Source organism: Xiphophorus maculatus, chromosome 13 (assembly GCF_002775205.1).
Source record: "Xiphophorus maculatus strain JP 163 A chromosome 13, X_maculatus-5.0-male, whole genome shotgun sequence".
Taxonomy (NCBI): Eukaryota; Metazoa; Chordata; class Actinopteri; order Cyprinodontiformes; family Poeciliidae; genus Xiphophorus; species Xiphophorus maculatus.
Window position 1 is genome coordinate 23172548 of NC_036455.1, and position 21323 is coordinate 23193870.

At 38.6% G+C, this 21323-nt stretch overlaps 2 protein-coding genes across 5 annotated transcripts; both read right to left on the minus strand.

The window, feature by feature from the left end:
- Positions 1-778: 778 nt before the first annotated feature.
- Positions 779-9464, minus strand: LOC102218432 (sestrin-2-like). Of its 3 annotated transcripts, XM_005797416.3 has the most exons (12): positions 9360-9464; positions 8867-9259; positions 7683-7748; positions 6298-6486; positions 5212-5394; positions 3965-4183; positions 3714-3852; positions 3513-3628; positions 2409-2492; positions 1789-1895; positions 1558-1702; positions 779-1310 (listed from the first exon to the last, which is right to left on the minus strand). In XM_005797416.3, exons 2-12 carry the CDS (start codon positions 9206-9208, stop codon positions 1224-1226), a joined length of 1677 nt encoding a protein of 558 aa, XP_005797473.1. In that variant the 5' UTR covers positions 9209-9259; positions 9360-9464; the 3' UTR covers positions 779-1223. The 3 variants fall into 3 exon arrangements, with proteins under 3 accessions (XP_005797473.1, XP_023201287.1, XP_023201288.1); XM_023345519.1 differs by having other exon boundaries at positions 8867-9443; XM_023345520.1 differs by lacking the exons at positions 8867-9259; positions 9360-9464 and adding an exon at positions 8376-8533.
- Positions 9465-11088: 1624 nt separating this feature from the next.
- On the minus strand, positions 11089-18566 carry matn1 (matrilin 1, cartilage matrix protein). 2 transcript variants are annotated; one of them, XM_023344467.1, is made up of 10 exons: positions 18308-18562; positions 16144-16328; positions 15504-15668; positions 15190-15412; positions 13320-13448; positions 13054-13226; positions 12735-12966; positions 12492-12644; positions 12329-12409; positions 11089-11661 (listed from the first exon to the last, which is right to left on the minus strand). In XM_023344467.1, the coding sequence occupies exons 1-10, from the start codon at positions 18393-18395 to the stop codon at positions 11612-11614; spliced, it is 1479 nt and encodes a 492-aa protein (XP_023200235.1). In that variant the 5' UTR covers positions 18396-18562; the 3' UTR covers positions 11089-11611. The 2 variants fall into 2 exon arrangements, with proteins under 2 accessions (XP_023200235.1, XP_023200236.1); XM_023344468.1 differs by lacking the exon at positions 13320-13448 and having other exon boundaries at positions 11089-11663; positions 12330-12409; positions 18308-18566.
- Between the last annotated feature and the right edge of the window lie 2757 nt (positions 18567-21323).

A 21323-nucleotide genomic window follows, 5' to 3' on the forward strand; every position in this document is an offset into this window, starting at 1 on the left:
GCTAAACAAGTGAATGTAAGGAAGCTTGCTACCATCTTGTGGTGTAAAAGTGGTACGACATGTACCAATGTAGAAAAGCCCTTTTGTTCAGGTTTGTAACAGCTTAAATATGTCAAAATCCTATTCTTTTCAAACCTGTTTTTCGAGTTTATAAATTTCAATTAACGGAAGTAAACCCAGCCCATTGAGCTTAAAACATGTTATCTTGGAGGGCTAAATCAGAGCCGGTCCAAGGCATAACAAAGCAGCAGTGAGGGTCCCCCTGACCAACACTCTTCAGATCATTTTCATCTTCTACTCAGCTGGTATTACAGAACTGTAGAAGCCACAAACACGATTTCTAAAAAAATAGTCTTAAAACAAACACTAAAGGAATTGTTGGTTGAGCTGTGGTGCCTGGTGATATTTGAAAATCCCTTGTATCAAATTCGACATATTTCAAAAAGCAAAAGTGGATTTCACCAAATAGATTCTTTAAAGATCAGTTCGTGATCAAAGATAACGTTTATTTTTTGCCAATATTAAAAACAACTGCCAATGTTTGGCATCTAAGCAAAAGTACAGGTGTGGTTTAAACTAATTGTCTAGATGTTGTGGTAAAGCAATAATAAAAGATATGGTCTTTTGGAAGCCGTTTTCAGAAAAAATATGATTTCTATCCTTTAAGTTTTAGTAAGGGAAAATATTATAACTTATTTCCATATTAAATTTACTATTTAATAAGTGCCCAGACTTCTCCAGACTTCGGAACAAAGACAGAGGAAAAAAGGCAAAAATATTTCACCATTAAAGTATCTTTATTGCTTATAAAAATACAAGATATTTTAAGTTTCAGCTTACCTGAAGACAGTAACTAGAATCTTGATGATTTTTTTCTGAGTAGAGTGTTAATTAAACATCAAAAATAAACATTTCTTTTTAAATCAATGATTTACTAATGCAGTAACAAACTGACCTGACATAACCAGGAGTGTAGCATGTAGATTTTACAGATGTGTGCAAGATAAATCAGAACGCTCAAGGCTCTATTAGGGATTTCCATCCTGACATACTCAGTGCAAAAATAGGTAACATTTTTTTAAATACATCCACATTGCAAAGCAGCATCAAAAACATTTAACACTGAAACATACGATATGAATTTGCAAACATTCACTGTAGTGTGTGAGAATAAGTTTTTTTTTCATCACAGCGGCTCATCTGCAAGAAGGTGTGCAACAAAGTCATTTAATGTAGGCAGTTATCGACCTCAGAGTATAAAGAAGAGCAGCCTGTAGCCGAGCTCCCATCACTATTAGGTTGGCGTGAACCTGCAGGAAAAAAGGGAAAAAACAAAATGCCATGTCATCTACCTCTGGGTAAAAGGGTGAAATATTTTCAACCCCTGTCTGTAAAGCTTCGTTTTCTGATGACATTTAAAAGAGACGGAAACGACGGTAAAAGTCTGAAATGCCAGTGATTCATTCTTTGTTGAGAAGATACCAGGGAGGAGTTGAAATGCCAAGTGATTTGTGATGACAGAGGTCAGGTTAGGTGTGTGTCTGAACCAGTCCGTACCTTTTCGGAGTGTCTGAAGTGTCTCCAGAAGGCGTGGTATGTGCTCGCAGTGGTCTGCTCAGGGTGACAGGCCATGGTTTTAACAAAGACCTTCAGAGAGCGCTCCAATAAAACATTGACACTGCCGTAGTCGTAATCGTCGTACCTGCAGATGCAGAAAAGACTTAAGATGGTGGGAATATGGTGGGCATTTGGTTTAGGAGGTGTGAGAGTGGAGAGTGCTACACCAACCGTATGCCGTAGAGGCAGTGGATGTAGTTCCACAGAGCTTTCCTCAGAGTGTAAGTGTCCACGTCTTCATGCATGGCCATCCTGTTATAAGTCAAGTTGCTCACAACCTGCAAAGTTGCATCACCATCATCAACTTAAACAAGCTTTTTTTTGTTTTTACACACAAACCGATCACGATTTTAAATATCCTTTAAAAAGTATTCATATAATCTGCTGAATAAAGCATCCTTGCAAAGGTAACCACTTGGACTGTGTGCATTTTACTTCAAGCATGTGTTGTAGCCAAGTAACTGAAAATGAGTGAAATCCCTGAAACAAGAATTGAAAGACTTTTTTTCTACAAATTTACAACTGTGATACCCGACAAAGAGGACGTTAGAATCCTAGCAAATGGTCAAACAAAAACTACTGCCCACTGTCTTGTTTCAGGTGTCTTAAAGTTATTTTGAGTGACAAACAAAAAAAAAGTAACCTTTTAGATTTTAGTTCTTTATCTGTTAAGGAGATCAAGCCATAAAGGCAGTGTGCTCTTAAATCTACCAGTGATTCATAGAGAGTGTGTTTTTGCTCTCGGGTCATTTTCATCCTCATTGTTTTTAGGAGATTAAAGGCGAAAGTACCTGAAATTCCTCATCCAGGAACTGACCCATGTCGGGAAGCAGCCTCTGCACCAGAGAGAATCCGTGATCTTCCCATGAATAATCCTGCAGATCAGATGTTAGGATTTTTAAGATCATCGTAGGAGCAAATGAGATGCACAAGCAAATCAGCTAATAACTGAAATTAGTGATTTTACTCTGGAAAGGCCATGATCAGTGATTGACAGTGGTGACTGTGGTGAGGAAGTTGTTACCGAGTGAAGACTCGACTTCAGGCCTACAATTAACAATTATTATTGTAATAAATTATTCTGATGATTAACATGATTTAAAAAATGGCACATTTCTGCAGATTTTTTATTTATCCACTTTAGTCTTCATTTTATGCAGTATTGGGACTACAATAAGAGATGCAAATAAGTAATTCAATTTTTTTCTTTTAAATAAGAAAAACATTTTTGCATAAAATGCAATAACATCGCATTCCTTTAGCGTACACTTGAGCATTTGCAGCAAAAGGTGCATCTGCAGCTAAAAAATATTTCTATTTATTTATTGAACCTTTATTTAACCTGATAAGTTGTTAAGAACAAATTCTTATTTACAATAATGACTTTAACATCAACATGTGAAAAGCTGAGCCCTTTCTGCTCGACTCGGCAACAACACAGTGTAAGGCTGATCTGGTGGTTATTTTTTCATTTAACTGATTAATAACTGGGTAGCAAAAGGTGCTTAAAATGTTATTTAGTTTTATTTTTGTACTGAATTTGCACCAGGTGAAGCTAAAACTGCCACATAAGGAGTTCTGGGTAGAACATATTTACAGACATTTTGCATTCATCTTAAATGCAAAATGTATTTCTTTGTACTGTTTTGGCTTAATCACTGGTCGGAAAATGTTTTTTGAGCAAATGGCCTTTCTTAGTCTGTATACTCCAGTTAACAATGAATCAATTACTATACAAGTTGACAATTACTCATTAATCAATTCATCACGATTGATTTGATTGACCGTTCCAGCCCTACTCGACTTTTTCTTTAGAAAATAATTCAACAACTTTTGTGTTTACAGTTAAAATGTAACATTTAGAAAATATTTGAACAGATAAAACTGTGAACTACCTGTGCTCTCATGATGGGTGGGGACTGTTCTCCTCTGGGGGCAAAGTCCTCATATCTGAACTCGGGTTCCTCAACTAGACACAACACCAGCTCAGGTGGAGCTCCTCTTACCACCGCTAAACAAACGCAGTCAAAGAAGTCGAGTTAGCAAATATCCAAGCGGCCGACGGAGTGACCGACAGTAAACGGGTGTATTTTTACCTGTTGGTATACTCTCGCTCCTCTCCCTTTCAAACCGAGTGACCATCTCCTCCTGTGTGCACTCCTCCTCCTCCTGCTGCTGCTGCAGCTCCACCATTCTCTTCATCAGTACCTCCACCTCCACAGCTCCATCCACCAGCTGCAAACCATCGAAATTATGATGTTTATATACACAAAAACGCCGACAGGTTACCGGCCTTTGTTAAAACCGGTAACCTGTCGGACTGCTGATGGGAATGACTGTGACTCACCTCCTGCCTGCCATCCTCATGAGCCGGGCTGTAAGGGCTGCGAGGAATGTGACTAGGCGACGGAGGATGGAAGGCGTAGCCCCCAATGTGGTCCGGCTCTGGGTTTAACCCACAGCCCCACACAAAGGAGCAGAGCGAGTGAGTGTGTGCCATCAGAATCACGGCATGGATCAGTTCGGCCAGGGACCAACGCGGCTCTGCCCCGGCACACACCAACTCCTGCAAAGATTGGTAAGAAAGAGCTTGATAAATACTTTTGTTGGGTTAGAAATTAGAGATATGGGTAAATAATATGCTCATCATGTGAACACATTTCAAGACTATTTTAATGGCGACGGCCACAGTTTGTCATGAAAAACTGGTAACATTAGTATGCCCTCAATTAATAAAGTTGTAGATGAAATAGGATCATATTTTTAATTTTTTAAAAGACCAGACAGATGATATGAGAATTTTGATTGAGAAATACTGAGGTGTCTCACCAAATCCAACCTGAAAATCCATCATGGCTGCCTAAAATTGGTGACAACTGCAGTAAAATGATTTGCTTGGTCTTCTGAAATTTACATCTCATTAAATATTTCACACAAAGCACTATAAGGCCTGTTACAATAACAAATTTTGTTTGATTATAAATTGTCCCTGAAATTACTGTGGTAAACGATATTGTTGTTTTGAGGCCATTTTCAAATAGTATATTGATAATGGCGTAATAATGCAAGTTTGCCCTCCCAATGAACAATAAACTTACATTTTGGGCAGAACACTCCACACTGGAACTGGAAGACATTTTAAATATTCAAAATAAAACACTCCAAAAACAATAAATAAAACGGAAATAAAACCCACACAAAACCGAAACCATAAAAAAAATGGATTATGAAGTCTCTAAACAAAACTGCCTTTCAAAAAATATGAACCGTCAGAATGGAAATGATTTTAATTTACCGTGCAATTAATTGATTATTTGCTCTTTGTGGCAGGCTTAAGCACTATACATTCTTCTTTTACAAAAATGTTGGCGAGATTTGACTGTCTGCTGAGAAAAATGCAGCATTTTAGAGTAGCTCTGGCTACCTAATGCAAGAACGCAGTTTCCAGAATATTTCACCGGGTGAGTCACCGAGGAGGTGAGTTTGGATGCAAATCAGAAATCTGCTATTAACTATTACTATTAACAAAAAATGGCAAGACATAAAGTTGACTTCAGACAGGAAGTGAGTGGGCGAGCAGCCGATATGTCTGACCTGGATGTGCTGCTGTGTGATGAGCCAGGGTCGGTGTGCCAGCAGCTTGTTGAGGGTGTGGAGGCTGCGGAGTTTGACGGGCGCGTGCTTGATGCCGCCGAGCCAGCTCTCTTCCCCTCCAGCCTCCAGGAAAGCCTTGCTGTGCTGCTGCACCATGTATGAACAGTGGTGTCGGGCTGCAGCCTGAAAGACACCAGGAAGGTAAACTAAAAATAAACACGGCAGTATTTCCATTGAAAACATGGCCTTATATTTGAGGTACGCATCAAAGTCAAACAATGATATCGGGCGTTTTGTGGTTAGAAACAACAGTAAATATCTGGGGTAGGTGGAGCAGTTGGTTTAATAAATGAGAAACAAGTCACTACATTACTATGAAGAAGCAAGTTGGCAAACCTGTTAGTGACTTGTTATGGCAGCTTAAGATCCCTCAAAAACACCACAAATGTGTTAGGTTTAACAACACTGATATTAAATGTTTCACAATAAATCAATACAGTCATAATTGGAAACATAAGCACAACATTTGTTGATGCTCTCATGGAACCAATGGGGGGAAAGTAGTTTGCTAAAAACAACTCGATGAGAATAAGCCCGGTAAATTAAAATACATTTCCAAAGCTCAGTCAGAGAACTACAGAATAGTGTATTGTCGAGGTCAATGTACGTTTGCTTTTGACAGAAATAATTTTAAGCAAATACTTTGAAACATTACATTTTAAGTGTAAGCTCTCTTTCATTGCATTTTTTTTGTGTATAATTTAAACAAAATTATTGCATAAATATGAACTTCTGTATTTACACAAACAAAAGCAATATCAACATATATCTTAAAACACAGCAAACCTAGTGAAAAATAACATTAAAATAAAAATCTTAAATCATTAAGTTATAACCTCAGGGAAATATGGTAGTTAGTGCAACATATTAAGTGGCAGGTCTGTTGCATTATTTCTGAACAGAGTGAGCTCATAATTATATTAACTGATAACTGATTTTGTTGTTTTTCCAGATAAATAATAATAATAATAATAATAACAACAACTCCTTCTAAATAGCAACAGGAATTCAAAGAGATTTCCTTACCATTACGGAAACGTAATGTCTCCAGTCACGGGGCAAAGGGCCGTCCAGTTCAAACAAAGCCTGCTGGATCCTCAAGAAGCAGCTCAGATAAGACGGGTGGAGCGCCATGACCATGGTGAGATGATCGACTCGACCCAGTGAAAGAAAAGACTCAATGAGGACGTCCTGGTTTAGCCCTTCTATCAATATCTGAAAAACAAAAAGAGATTCAAGTTCAAACCTTGTCAAGGAATTTTTTTTACTTTTTCCTACTGTAGATAATGTGGATTTATTAAAGAATCCAAAATTTCATCTAAATGTTTTATTTTTTTAATAACATCTAGCTAATAAGGCAATAATTTCTGTTGCGGAAATTAAGCTTCATGAGTCACATTTAACAGGAGTTTTGGCAACAAAACTCTAGTATTGCATCTTTCACAGGCTAATGCAGCTCCTACGGCAATGTTGCATCAGAAACGATGGCCCCACTGTTTCTGAGCCAGTTTTTTTTACCCGGCTCATTTAGTCATAAAAACATAAATGTCAGAGCATTAAAGATAGGAAATCTAAAGACGAAAAACAAGTACCATGAATATTGTCACTTTATCAGACAGTATATGTATATATTTAATGAATGTACATGTTATTCACTGCAAACAAAGGTAGAAAATTAATTTCTTTGACTTGTTGAAAACTCAGAAACCTTAAACATAAAGCGCTTGTCTGACAGAATACGATCAAAGCCTGGCCAAATGCATGGAAATATGATTTGAATATTCATTTTCAATATACGCATCAAAATGAAGGACTCCTATCAGTTTTGGTTTATGGATGCTTTTTTCAGTTGAAAAAAGAGAAGATAAGGATTAGAAACAAATCTGACAAGCATGAATATGGACATTTTTGTAATTCCTTAATGTTCTGATGGTTTTAAAACTCCTGTTGATTTTAAGTGTAAGAGACCTTAGAATGAGGAAAAAAAAACAAAAATGGAATCAACAGTTCAGACCTCAAAGAAAGTTGAAAATCAGTCCAAATTGTTTTCCGTTTTCTATTCTATTCTGGTTCTGCACAAAGGTGCTTGATATCTGGTATTCTGTCTTTGGATTTGCATCAATAGACATTAACAATGTGCAAACACACAACATTATTGGCATACTGTAGAATTTAACTACAATCAAGTAGGAAACCCCTTATAGAGGAGGTGATCAGTTGGTTTTAATCCAGAAAGGTGGCAATGGGTGCTGCAGTAATAGTATTATAAATCAAAGAGAAAAACCAATATAAAGGTCTAGTGGTAGTTTAGTGAATAGTGAGACAACAAATTGTTCCAATTTACCAAATCTTAACATTTAAAGCTTAATGTGAACCTCATTTAAGCATCAGAAATGTCTGCAGCTACACACCTCTTTTGCAGGAATGAAAGCACTTGGACCAGAAGCCAAGGCTCGAGGTACTTCAATCCCCTCCTCCTGGAAATAGAGAATAACACATTTCTGTCAAATAATCTGATGATTATTCTATTTGAAGAAAAATGACAACCTTCTTCATTGTAGCAGCAGACATATTTCTTCATTGTAAATATGGCTTTATTGCTAGTTTTAGTGCTTAACCAGAAGGCTCCTGCTCCTAAAAAAATAAGGTACAAACTTCAATTAAAAAATAAAAACGACCAATTCCCATAAACAAGGGAAGATATGTAATTTTGCTTTAAGTAGAATTACATTACAAACAGCTGATTATTAGTTATCTATTGACAACCTTTGTCCAGCTAGTCCCAGATACAGAAAGTCTTGGATCTGGGTTAAACTTGGATTAAAAACTGGGTTAAAGTTTTTTAAAGTTAAACTTAAACTCTTGGGTTCAACTGTTAGTAGGCAACCATAAAAGTCACGTATTTACCGTTTAACGAACATTTTTCTACATTTTTCAGCACAAACCATACTTTGGTAAAACAATAAATGAGTAAAAAAAATAAATAAATAACCGCATGAAATCTAAAACCCCGATCAGACCACAGCAGCCGACCTGCAATTGGACACCCGTTTCATAACAAGCAGTTCTTAAAAGAACGCAAATTGCAAGTGAAAAAAACTCACCGACATCTGAACACGAGAGATAAATACTTCAAGTGAATCTCCTTGTTGCTTCTAGCAACATTAGTTAGGTTAATTTAAAAAAAAATGGTAGAAATGCGTCAAGCCGGTGCGACTGTTACTTTAGAGCGCTGCTTTGGGACTAGGGGGGTGTGCCTGCCTGCTGCGTGTTTTTCAGGGCACCGGGAGGAGGCGTGTCCGGCCTGCTTGTTTGTGCTCACAGCAGCAGGAGCTTGCATCACCTTCACTTCAGTGTCTGATGAAATATCCCGCAGTCTGCAGGTAATCAGGACCATTTCCAGCTGATAAATGATTATCAGGTCCAAGTCTATGGTGACTGCGTGGGTTACTCGTTCTTAAAAATAAAAGCCGTGCAGAAACCAATTTGTATGCAGTTCTTATTTGCATAATAGTTGCATCATCGAGCTCCAGGTTCCCTGTTGTTGCAATATGAAGCACAAAAAAAAAAATGCTTTTGAACAGCCCAACATTACCTGTGCAATACACAGCAGCTCGGTGGCTCTTATCCGAACCTCCTGAAGGGGACACGACCTGGACAGCCGGAGTAGATGAAGAAGCGTCTGTTTGCTGAGCCGAGCCGAACCGGCCCGGTCCAATTCCAAACACTCTAGAATCTTCTGGCTCAGCTTCTCCAGAGCCGCGGCCCGCTCATCTTTGTCCCTACTGCACAGCCGAGCTAAGCTCTTCGTCGTCGGGCAGATTTCGGACTCTGAATCGGAGAGGTGACGACATGAGCTCCCGGAGCCCGACACCTGCCTCGGGTTGTCTTCTCCATTAGCCTGGAATGTGAAGCTTGGTGCGGAACTGCTGGCCATGTCCTGGTACACCTGAGCTGAGGTTGCCTGTTGTTCTCAAGCTAGCTCAACCTGAAGTAAAGGTAACTCTCAGGTAGTTTGAATCAAACATTAGTTTACGTCAACGTCAAATACTTGGAACAATATTATCGTTCACTCCGCATAAACTCACACAGGGATGAATGAGCAGTCGGAGCCTCCCCCCGTCCTTCCTTCTTCATACCCGGCTGCCTGAATGTGACGCTTCCGGTTAGCCCGCTAAACTAGCTTGTAGCGTCAGCTAGCAAATGCTGCGAACGGCGCTTTTAAAAGCGGCATACTCGTTTGTTTTTAAACATGGGGGTGAGGCCTCCAGCTCTTGACAGAAATACACATTTAATACAACGTGTGATTATTTACTCTGATTAAACTGCAAGAGCCAAGAACTTTCTGATAATCCTGGCTGTTTGTGTTCAGATGTTTTAGAGTCCGTTTTGTGACGTCACTGTGGTGAAACTTTTCATGAATACTTCATTTCCTAGTTTAACACTCTACAAAGCTTTAGATAATATCCAACTAAACATTTTTTAGCTTAAGGTTGTTTATGTCATGTATCTTATAAACTTGCTTTCACTTCTAAACTGCTTTGATTCAGTTTAAATTACATTCAAAAATCTATTTATTGTATCTCATTATTTTATCCAATTTTCTTCTAAGAGGTTTTGTAAATGCTGATGGCCGTAGACAGACAGGCTCTCCAGTAGCTGTCTGTATTCCAGTTAATCTGAAGTAGCCTCTGAATGAAGACATGTTCTGGAGTTAATTTACTGATTTTTAGTGCAGCACAGTGTTTTCTTCTGTTTCTCTCTTTACACTAAAATGTTTCAGATATTTAAACTAAATATCATGAATGAATAGCGCTATTCAAATAAGATGGATTCTTCATAAAATAAGAACATTACAGACAACTCCTAAGTATATTCTTCTTTAGAGACTGATATTTAACAACAGCATGTCTTCAGTCAGCGGCTTCTTCAGGCTGTTGTAATACAGACTGCTACTGCTTCCTGCCCACAACCATCAGCATCTATACAACAACTCTGAAAAAATTTGGATGAGTCACAACATTTAACTTCTTTATGGGATTATTAAACTATTTTTAGCCAAACTAAATTGAACTGACATGAATTGCATTTAATCTTGGGGGGCCAAGATACAACAGAACTTTTTTTATATATCAGATGGTCCCAAGTACTGTCCACTCTGCCGCTCTGGGCAATAACCCATATTGTCTACATCAAAACCCACCTCTTGTTTCTTTGACTTCTCTCTTAGGTATCTTCTTGTGACAACCTGTTTTGCTTTATAGTTTCATATTACTTTATTTTGTGTCAAATTAGTTGCATTGTATGTACTTCAGTCATTCATGCAGCCAATTTGCAAATTTTTGCCCCAATCATTTTTAAATGATCTTTCAATATTAAATGATAATAAAATAATCAAAGTCATGGCTTAACAGTTTTTGCTGCTGGATTTCTGTTTAACACTACTTTGATATTTTCATTTGTTCTTTCATAAAGGCATTTCACTATCAGAGTTTTGTGAATCCTTTCCTAAACGGGGGGAATCAGCTAATGTTCTGTTTTGTTTTCATACAGATATTTGCCCCTCGAGAAGCACTTTAGCACTTAAAGACTATTATCCAAATTTACAGTGCAATTAAGCTAAGCTGCAGCAGGCAACCCAAAGATATCCAGCATTTTTGGTCCTCATGAGCCCACTACATATTTTAAAACCACACACTGTAGCAATTTTAATTTGACCTGTTTTATACTAAAATAATATGAAACTACATTGAACTATGTGCATTTGTGCTTTGTTTGCTTCATAACTTTTTCTGACCCATAAAGACCACAACTTTGTTAACTTCCTGAATCACCTTTATTTAGCAAAATAAACATCACCTTTGTATTCTTCCCGTCAGACATAAATCTTATATTAATTTACCGGTATACGTATAAAGCTGCCTTTTAAATAGAAAGAAAAGAGAGGCAGGTAGCAAAAAGTAAAAACAGAGAAGCAAAGGTGATGAAGTCGCCTCATTTAACTTGGCAGAGGTTGTTTCCGGCCGTGACAAAGAAAAAAACATTTAGTTAACCATCACTGTTTCCCTATGAGGGAAGACTTTTATTAGCACACAGGCCGGCTTTGGAGCGCAACCTACGGAGAACATGCGCATATAAAGGCTGGTCCCCCATGGTAATTTGAGGTTTGTGTCCCAGGAGAGATGGAGAAAAATCAGGGATAGAGTTGGCAGGAGTTGGTTGGAAGAATCTGGAGAAATTCAGGGCACAAGCAGAAGTTTGGATTCATATACTTGAGTATTTTACTGAATGCAACATGGTGAGTGTGCAGAGCCATAAGAGATGAGTTGCATGGGAGTCTTCAAACAATTTTGTTCTCCAGCAAGGCAATCCTCTTCGACATACTCTCTAGTAAGATGTTGTTAAGGGCAGAAACAGAGATAGTCAATAACACAGACATCCGACTCATTATTACAATCATTAATTATTCCTAGGAGTAGGAGTGAGGTCAGACTATTAAGTGAGAGAGTACGTTTTATAAAACAGGGTTTTAGTATTTTTAAACAAAGGCAACATGTTTATGGAGTTCACACACTGTCTTTAGCATCTTACATTAGAGATTAGCACTGGTAGCACAGCTAGCTTCTTTTAAACAACAGTTATGTTGAGTATTACCTGAAGACAGTAAACTCTTGCCTAAACTTGGAGACTTCCAAAAGGCCACCAAATCCACTATGGTTGATGCCAAACAGATACCGAAATTTCAAAAGGATAAAACTGCAACTTTGTTGTAATATGTTCAGCCTTCCTGTTATCCACCGATAGTGTTGCACTCTCGTACTTTCTCTTACAGCCTAAATGTACAGCAAACAGGTTTCAACATGACACTACAGTTGCTTGCATATCTGTGCTTCCTCTGACTTTATTATTGTTGAGATATTTATTTCAAATATCTCACTCCATAATGAAAATTGCTCATTTGCATTCTCTTTTCCTCAGTAACAGCTGCCACACTAAAGATTATTGACGTTACACACACAACATATTTTTTTACACTCTCAGTCACCATAAAGGATATATTTTTTGTTTAGTGCTTGTAGGGCATCCTCTACTTTCTTCTGGAATTTTACAAGAGTGTCGCACTCACAAGGGTCTTCACCTGTGGCATTAAAGCACAGGGTTAAATCTTTGCTTTTCTTGTAATATAAGTATTTGTTCAGTTTGTCGATTTTGGTAACTACCATTGCAAACGTTAATTTGTAGCTTCTTGGCAATCTGGCTCATTGCCTTGAAGTCAGCTGTGTAGAAGTAATGCTCTCCAATTGGGTCAGAGGCAATCTGTTTTAGCTCACTCTCCAATGCATTGCCCACTCCAACAGCGTACATCTTCAAACCTGTGAGGCACAAACACATTGTAGCATTATTTTTGGCATTTACCTTTCAACACTATTATATTAAGTAGATTTCTTTTTCCTCCATCTTACCAAGTTCCTTTGCCTTTTTAGCCGCATCTCCAATGTAGTCCTGGCTGCGTCCGTCGGTAAAGACAATAGCGACTTTTTGCACTCCAGGCCGGGCTCCCTGAGCGATGTTAAAGACACTATCAACCATGTGGCGTAGAGCCATGCCTGTCATGGTTCCCCTCTCCATGTAGTCCATCTTCTTCACAGCCTCTTTCAGGTCTTTCTTGTTGTTGAATCGGCCCAGGGGAAACTCCTGTGTGTTAACAACAGCAGAATCTCAAAATGAGAGGGATATTAATGGCTTGTTGTGGCAGCACCGAGAGTAAAAACTGAAACTTACCGTTCTGACTGTGCTGGAGTACTGCACAAGACCAACATGAGTATTTTTATCAGAGACATCCAGTTTGTCAATGATTTGGTTGATCCACTTCTTGACCAGTTCAAAATTCTCAGGACGCACGCTTTTTGAGCCATCAATCACAAATACCGTATCTATCGCAGCATTGCCGCAAGCTGTTGATAGCAGAAAATACATCGAGGGGATAATCTTAATCGAATTGCACTATTATTAAGCTGGCACAAATACGTTCAGACACACACACTCACCACTGCAAGTGCGACCATCGTCCATTAGGGTAAAGCCATCTTTGCAAGCACACTTGTATGATCCTGGGGTGCTGATGCATACCTGCTGACAGTCGTGATCCCCAGTGGCACACAGGTCTGATACTGGGTCTGTGTGTGTGTGTGTGTGTGTACAGGACACAGTGCACACATCACCATACGGAAAGGTGCAAGCACACACACGGGGGTTGTTGATTAGGGTTAGGAGGTAAAAAAAAAAAAAAACTATGTCAGTTTGAATTTCAGTGAGCCTTTTAATGATCCACTGCAATCTGCAGTCATTCAAAAGGGATATTACACTTTGTGTATTTGTTCTTAAGCAAGGTTTTGAAGAGTGTCCATGAGTAGTCAATGTCTTTACTGCAAGAGACACCTGAGTGGTTTCTTGTGGATAGCCCAAAATATTGCAAGATGAATGGTCTTTGCCATATGTAATCAAAAAATAGCTTTGTCGATCTGGTTAGATAGTTTAAGAAGCTGTTTGGTCCTATTCTGGTACCATTAGCATATAGCAAAGCTAACTATACTTAGCATTGGTGAAGTTAGTGCTGTAGCTAATGGCTTCAAGAAGATATGTTGTTATAGGGCATTTGTCAAATAAAATGTCTGCAGACTGGACAGTCACTAGACAAAATGGTGAATGCCCAGTATCAGAGATGTAGGAAATTGTTTTTTTTAACAAAGTGACATCCTACCAGAAACCACTAAGTTACAGCTAAGATTTAAGTGTTGCTATGTAGTGCATGATCCACTCAACTGTGAAATGTGTGCGGCCTACATGCCATCATATGTACTCACAAAAGTTGACTTAGTTTTTCTGCAAATACTAACATGCAGAGTGTTTGCTCCAACAGTGATGATAAAACTCTCCTTCAAAAGTGGTAAACGTAGAGAGACACTGAAGGTTGTCTTTCTATGACATTTACTATTACTTTGCTCTTTTGTCACTTTGTACCTTAGTTTCGTACCCAAATATAAACAATGAGTCATAATACTGAGGTATTTAGCCCATGAGTGATTTTCTTTGAACATCTCTCCATCTCTCTTAAGCCAACTCTTAAATGAGATTCATTTTTGGGGCCAGACAGATTGTTGCCTGCTACAGATAAGTCATTAACTGCTCATGTACGTACGCCACATAACTCCACTTCAAAAAGAACAAACTATCCCTTTAATATGTGAAGGATTATGCACATTTCCAGTGGATCTTTAAAACAAATAGGTGGAAAAGGCTGCCGCAGCATGACTTTTTAAATATGTTGTGCTAATTTCTTTATGTTGTACACATTTGTCTCCATTATGAAGTAAAAGTGCCGTCATGCAGCTCTGCCCTTGGAAGAAACGTCTGCAATAAGACAGGCTTCTACAGAGCCAGCAGCACAAAGCCCTGAATACTATCGCAGGCTGAGACCGCCGAAGGGCATCACTAATTCAGTTTTAATGATTGTCACTAATAAATCTGTAATTACAGATGGATCAGTCTCGCTCCTCGATTATGAGAGAGTTGAGAGAGGAACAGGAGCAAATCTCCTTCCAAAAGATTGTTTCTGCCCTAATGTCCTCATGAAGCGGGAATTTGAAGGAGGTGTGACATGAATAGATGAAATTAGCCCGTCCATTATTTGAGTTTTAGTGAGGAGGCACAGAGGACAAAAGAGAGGACACAATAAATTGGAATAAAAGATGATAGTCCTGACATCTTACCCTCTGTACAAAGGGGCCAGCAGAAACTTCTCCACTGTGATGAAGACATGGATAATAGCCATCTAACTTCTCTTTCATTTGTGATTGACTAATCTCTCCTTTCTGCTCCCTCCTCTTACTGTAAACATGGGTGGCTCTCTCATCTTACCACAAAAGACCTCCTGAAACTTCTTGGTGAGCTTCTCAATGACACTGTAGCTCTCTACATAGTCCACATGGTCATCCAGAGGCTCGCTGGCCATCTGCTTCAGGGTGGTCATGTCCACACGTCCCACACCGATGGCGAAAATTTCAATGCCTGCATCACGTGCACGCTGAGCCACTTCCTTCACGTTGTCCTGTGGACGCCCGTCTGTCACGATGATAGCGACCTGTGAAAGCAAATTTGTTGTGTAAACTGTCCACCAGGATTGGAGAATGGTCTGAACTGGTTGTGTAAAGCTTCTGAAATCTACATTGGACCTTGCTGACATCAGGAGATTTGGGCCGAGCTCCCTCAGCCTCGCTGAAGGCCACATTCAGGGCGAACTGGATGGCCAATCCAGTCATCGTTCCAGTGGAAAGAGGCTCGATTTTGCTCACAGCCTTGACCAGAGCAGTTTTGGTACGGTGAGTCTTCAAAGACACCTACAGATCGGCAATGACAACAAGGACTGAGGGCGACATTTCCATTTTAGAAATTTCCATGACTCAAGTGTCAAGATTTTTCTGTAAATATTCTTACGACATTATAAACATTTGAGAATATGTGTTTTCTTCAAATTATGCACAATGCTAAACCAAATCAACAATTTAGGTCCAGTGTAAGCTTAGACTTCATAATCTGTAAACTCAACTTTCATGTGTCTTAACCTTTCCAGACTTGGACAATAGTAAAAGTCCAAAAGCCTTAAAACAAATGAAACGTTTGCTGATGTGCCCATGCAGCAAAAGATAAATACCATCTTCTAAATCTAAATCAGATTTGTGTCTTTCAGATAACTTAATAACATCTAAAGTATGGAAACTCAAACACTTCTCCATACTCATTTTTCCAGACTTGATAAATAATCAACTTCCTCACTATGTAAGATTTGTGAAGCTGTTGGGAACTGATCTCTACCTCATTCTTGACACGGCTGGCGTAGTTGACAACTCCGACTCGGGTGGTGTTGGGTCCCACGTTCAGCCCGTCGATGACGTTTGTCAGAAAAACCTTCACTTGCTCAAACTCTGAAGGGCGAACGCTACGACTGCTGTCTATGATGAACACGAGGTCTGTGGGACGGGTTTTGCACAGACCTGCCGCTGCACATGGAAGCAACCAGAATTATTTTTCCTGTACTGTCTGTTTACATTTGTGACATTTTTGAGAAAAAGAAAACATAATTACAGCTTTTAGTAATGAAGGGCTATTAGATTAAAAAGCAGAGAAGGGTGGGGAATTGTGGGAGGAGATGAGAGGAGAAAGAAGGCAGTGGGAATGGATGGGAGAGGGGACGGAGGCTGACAAAATGTATTTATGAGGAAGTGGGTGGAAACAGAGACGACTCGGCTTCAGAGATGGAATGACAGAGGCAGAAATAGAGGAAAGACTGGGCAGAAAAAACTTGTGCATTTTATATAAAAGCTCAATAAATCATGTCTAATGTGAAAAACAGCAAGGTATCTACTTTTAGTGATTAAAAATGAATTAAAAGCTGATTCATAATTCTCTGTATTAAACACAGCTCTTTTAGCGCGATCAAAGAGATTTTGGGCCTTTCTCCAGCAAACGTGCTCAGTTTGGATAAATACTAATTGGGTCTGGGCTCACAATGGGGTTTTGTACATGGTGTCCATTTGGGCTGACAAAGCACAGCCCATACCAGAAGAGCCAATTGGACTCTCTATGTAGGTCTTAGCTCTGTCTCAAATGGGTATTAAGAAACTCTGCTAAAGATGCACATTTACAGTATATGGGTCCCACTTTATACCCAAAGTTGTCCAGCATCAAATCTATGTAGGCAAATAACACGGAGCTATTATATAATAATCCAATCTTTTGCTGCCAATTTCCTATCTAAATGGACCCCAAAAGTAAATACTGGGTGGGTCTAAACTAAACACAAGCTCACTCTTGTTTTCAATCTCAACTTTCACATTTCCTTCTGTTACAGTAATTCTTTTTTTAAATCTACCAAGCTTTCTCCCTAAAAATAGACAAATACACTCTACCTTCAAGTGCCACATTGTTCACACATTTTCCAAACTTTATAACTGTGACCCACAACTTCCAAGCACCACAGATGATTTACCAAAATATTTAAATTAACAAATGCCAACAAAAAATATGGATATATAAACTAAAACTGCCTATACAACTTTAATAATCTCAATTTTAGGCCTGAAAAAAATAATAAATACATCCAGATTTTCAATCTTTGAGCTAAATCCCAAATACTTTTGCCTAAATTTTTATATTTACAAATTAGAAATTCTAACCTTTCTTTATAGTACCACAGGTCAGCTTGTGTTGAAACTGATTTGAATATTTAATATTACAACTACTAATTTATAATGAAGTCTATATCTACCAAAGCTGTAATACAGGATGTTTGATAGCTGGTGAAAAACTTATATGTATCTGTTACAAAGCTGTATGCTGAGGTGAAGAAATTGGGCAGGTTACGTGCAAAAGCACTAGAATTGCATTCCAGAGCTGGAAAAATTTCACCTTCAATAAACAAAGGTGTATTTGACTTGCTTAAGTATTTGAGCAACATAATTATATGAGGTTAACTTACTTAGGCTAAATAAATAATGACGGTTCTCTAAAGCTCTTAAATCAAAATTAGTGAAACCTGAAGAAACCCTGATAAATTTACATAACCAACCACAACAGAATCAGCATATTGACATAATTTATTTTATTCAATCTCATTTCAATCACAATAACTGAACTTGTTTTCTCTTTTAATTGTGATTATTCTGTAGATTTTCTTCTTGTATGTATGTGTATATATATATATGTAGTTTATAAACTCTTTCATTCAGACTCACATACATATGTGAATAGAAAAAAGAAAAAAGGTTTATTTTTCAGTATAGTCTTAGCATTGATCTAAGTTGGTGATATTTTGACATACTTTTGCATAAATATTTTTTTCAAACTATATTATGTATGGTTTCAAGTCTGAGAAGGTACGACAAGGAAATTACTTCAGATCTTTTCCTAATTAGAGTCCAGTGTTAGGTCTCATCTGAGTTTTTGAGTTAGGCTTCAGGGGTTAAAAGGTCATTCTTACCCATAGCGGCGGCCATACGCTGATCAAAGGTGGCCTGAGCTCCGATAAGGCCGAGCAGCAGCAGGAAAAGCGGCACGGTGGGCGTCATGGTGACAGCTAAAGGTAGGGGGTCCGAGCGCGGCCACAGACGGTCCAGCAGTGAGAAGCAGAAAAGAGACAGAATGGGCCGGAGGACGCTCCAGGTGATGGGGACAGCCACAAAGTGAGACCGAGTGAGGCTGAGCTGCAGGTTATCAATGCAAGAGCTTCATACACTCTGCCCACAAACAGCACCCCCCCCTCTCCACACCTACAGTGTGGGTACGTGTGTGTGGGAGGGGTGAGGGGGTGGGGAAGGAAGGGAAATACCTGCCAGGGAAGGACCTAAATGGTGGGCAAGGAAATACAAACACCTTGATATGGCTAGGATGTCCAGGTAAACGTGTGTACAGCAGGAGATGTGTGTGTATGTGTATGTCTAGCTGGGGGTGCAGGACCAACTGGGGTTTGGTGCATAGCGTGAGCGCCAGCTCTGCAGCTTCAGGTTGGATTTGGCCGAAGCTCAAATAAACACCAACATGAATTCCTCTTTTCTCCCCATGTTCACTCGTATAGCAAACACACGTTTCTGGGACGGAAGTGAACGAGAGCCATCATACACAGCCTGCAGTGTTCCCGCCGTTCTGCATGACGGGTGTGTGTGTGTGTGTGTGTGTGTGTGTTTCTGTTCAAATTCAAAAGTACAAGCTACTTCCTGGCTGCCGAGTACAGTATGTAATAACCACCATTTTGTGAACTTCTGTCATTTTTTCCATCGGTCAAAAAAATATTCAATAAACTTCACTAGTTAAATCTGTTGTACCCCTAAAACAGATGAAAATAAAAACTTAAGATTTCAAATATAACTAATCAGACTTTTCTTTGAGCCCTGCGTTAACTTCTGTCTAGTGTCAGCAGGGCAAGGGCCCCAGTGGAGCAAACACACTATAAAAACACATTTTCATCAAGAAGCTCATATACACTTCTTTAATCTTTCTAATCTAAAACAGAGACCCCTCTTTTCCCTTCAACGTCCCGCTCCTCCCCACCCTCTCTACTCTGCATTCCTCTGTAACGCTCCCCTCCGACCACCACCACCTCACACACACCATGAACAAGCCGCAATTGAGGGGAGCGGCCTGTACAGTACAGGAACTACCTGAACAGATTTTCTCCTCAATGAGCGGCAGGGCTAACTGGAAACGCTACGTGTTAAGCGTGATGATGGGTTCAGGATGAAAAAGGCAACATGTTTTTCTGGGACTTCATGTCATCTTTTTTTTATTCCTTAGACGGAATAACACACACAGTTATTTGTATAAGTGTATTAAAGGGGGTAGGAAAAAAAACACACACACGCAAACACCTGTGGTTATGTAATTTTGTCATCTTGGCAGATTGAACTGAACCCAAACAAGTTCTACCTCCATCAGTATCTTATATAACAATCAACACTAAAGAGTTTCAATTTTGAGTCATTTGAGTATTTAAAATTTCATATCCAACGACCAGTTCACCAAATAATACTTAATAGTTCATTCTATGTGGAATTTATTAATAAATGTTATATATATATATATATATATATATATATATATATATAAAAGATGATCTATTGGACAGTTTTATGCTTATGCTCTAGTATATCCTGTATAATGGATATAATTAGTATGGACCTCAGAAAGGAACCCAACTTGGACTATTCTAAACAAAATAAATACAAACCTGTTTCAAAATTAGAATTTTATAGTTTTAATTCTTTGAAAATTTGTTGTGGATGTACTGATTTAATTTCTGGTGCAACAGAGAATTTTGGATAAAACCTAAACATTTTTAACAGATAGATAATGATCGTTGGCAGCACTTGTGTCACTTTTTCCACTACTATATGTGTGACTCGAGTTCGACTTGATTCTAAGTCACATGACTTCAGTTCACACATCTGGTGTTTCATTAGGGAAATTTAAAAAATGATTGTTTTTAAAAATAAAAAAATCCACCAGCACCACCGTTACTGGCTTCCAGTTAATTTCTATAAAATTTATGCATTTGTACGGAGCCCCTGAAGGAACAAATAAACCTTCTCCATTGCCGAGTTGACAGCTATGTTTGATCAGGTTTTAAGTTTTTTTATACGCTACATTTTCAGTAGAGATATTGAACAGTGCTCCATAACGTGTATGTTACTTTATGATCTACCCTTTCTGACCTATTGGCTATTTTTCTGGGTTGTCATGATATGGTTTCCTAATTAGGAAAGAAATTTGCTGCGCTTGCTTTTTTTTTTTTTTTTAGAGGTATTATACTGAAAGTGAATAATGTACAAATGCATGCAACACTTTTCAGATTTTAAGAAAATGTTAAGTCATTTTCTTTCTTTATGTATGTGCTACGTTTTGTTGGTTTACAAAAAACAATTGATAAAATATATTGAGATATGTTGATGTGATAAATACATTTAATTATTTTTCTATGGGACTATGAAATGATTTCAAAACCAATCCTTACTGGAACTCACCGTTTCACCTGTTTATTTACCTTTATCCAGCATGCATATTTAGCGTGTTTGCTGGGTTTTTTATTTATTTATTTTTTCCAGAAAAAGGAAATGTTCCTGTAACTTCTCTTTTCTCTGCCAAAGCAAACCATTCTGGCCTGTTTGATTTCAGAAAGTATTCCTCACAATAGTTCTGCCGGTTTATTTGCATACGAGCGGAATCCAGTGTGAAGCAAACGACTCCATCAGAGCCTCGCTGTGTGGCATCACGCATATTTTGTCCACAGCAAAACAGAAATATTTACCATCAACAGTGAGGTGAGATATTTTGTGCCGTTTGCCTTTATTTTTAAATTGATCAATGTTTGTCTCCTTATTCTGTAACCAACCTCTATGCTTTCAATCTGTCATATTAATAAACTTTGTTCACCACTTTCAATAAACCCCAGTATTTGATTTAACCGAGCAGTCCAAGGCTGCTCGGTCAGGCCGTGTGCTCGT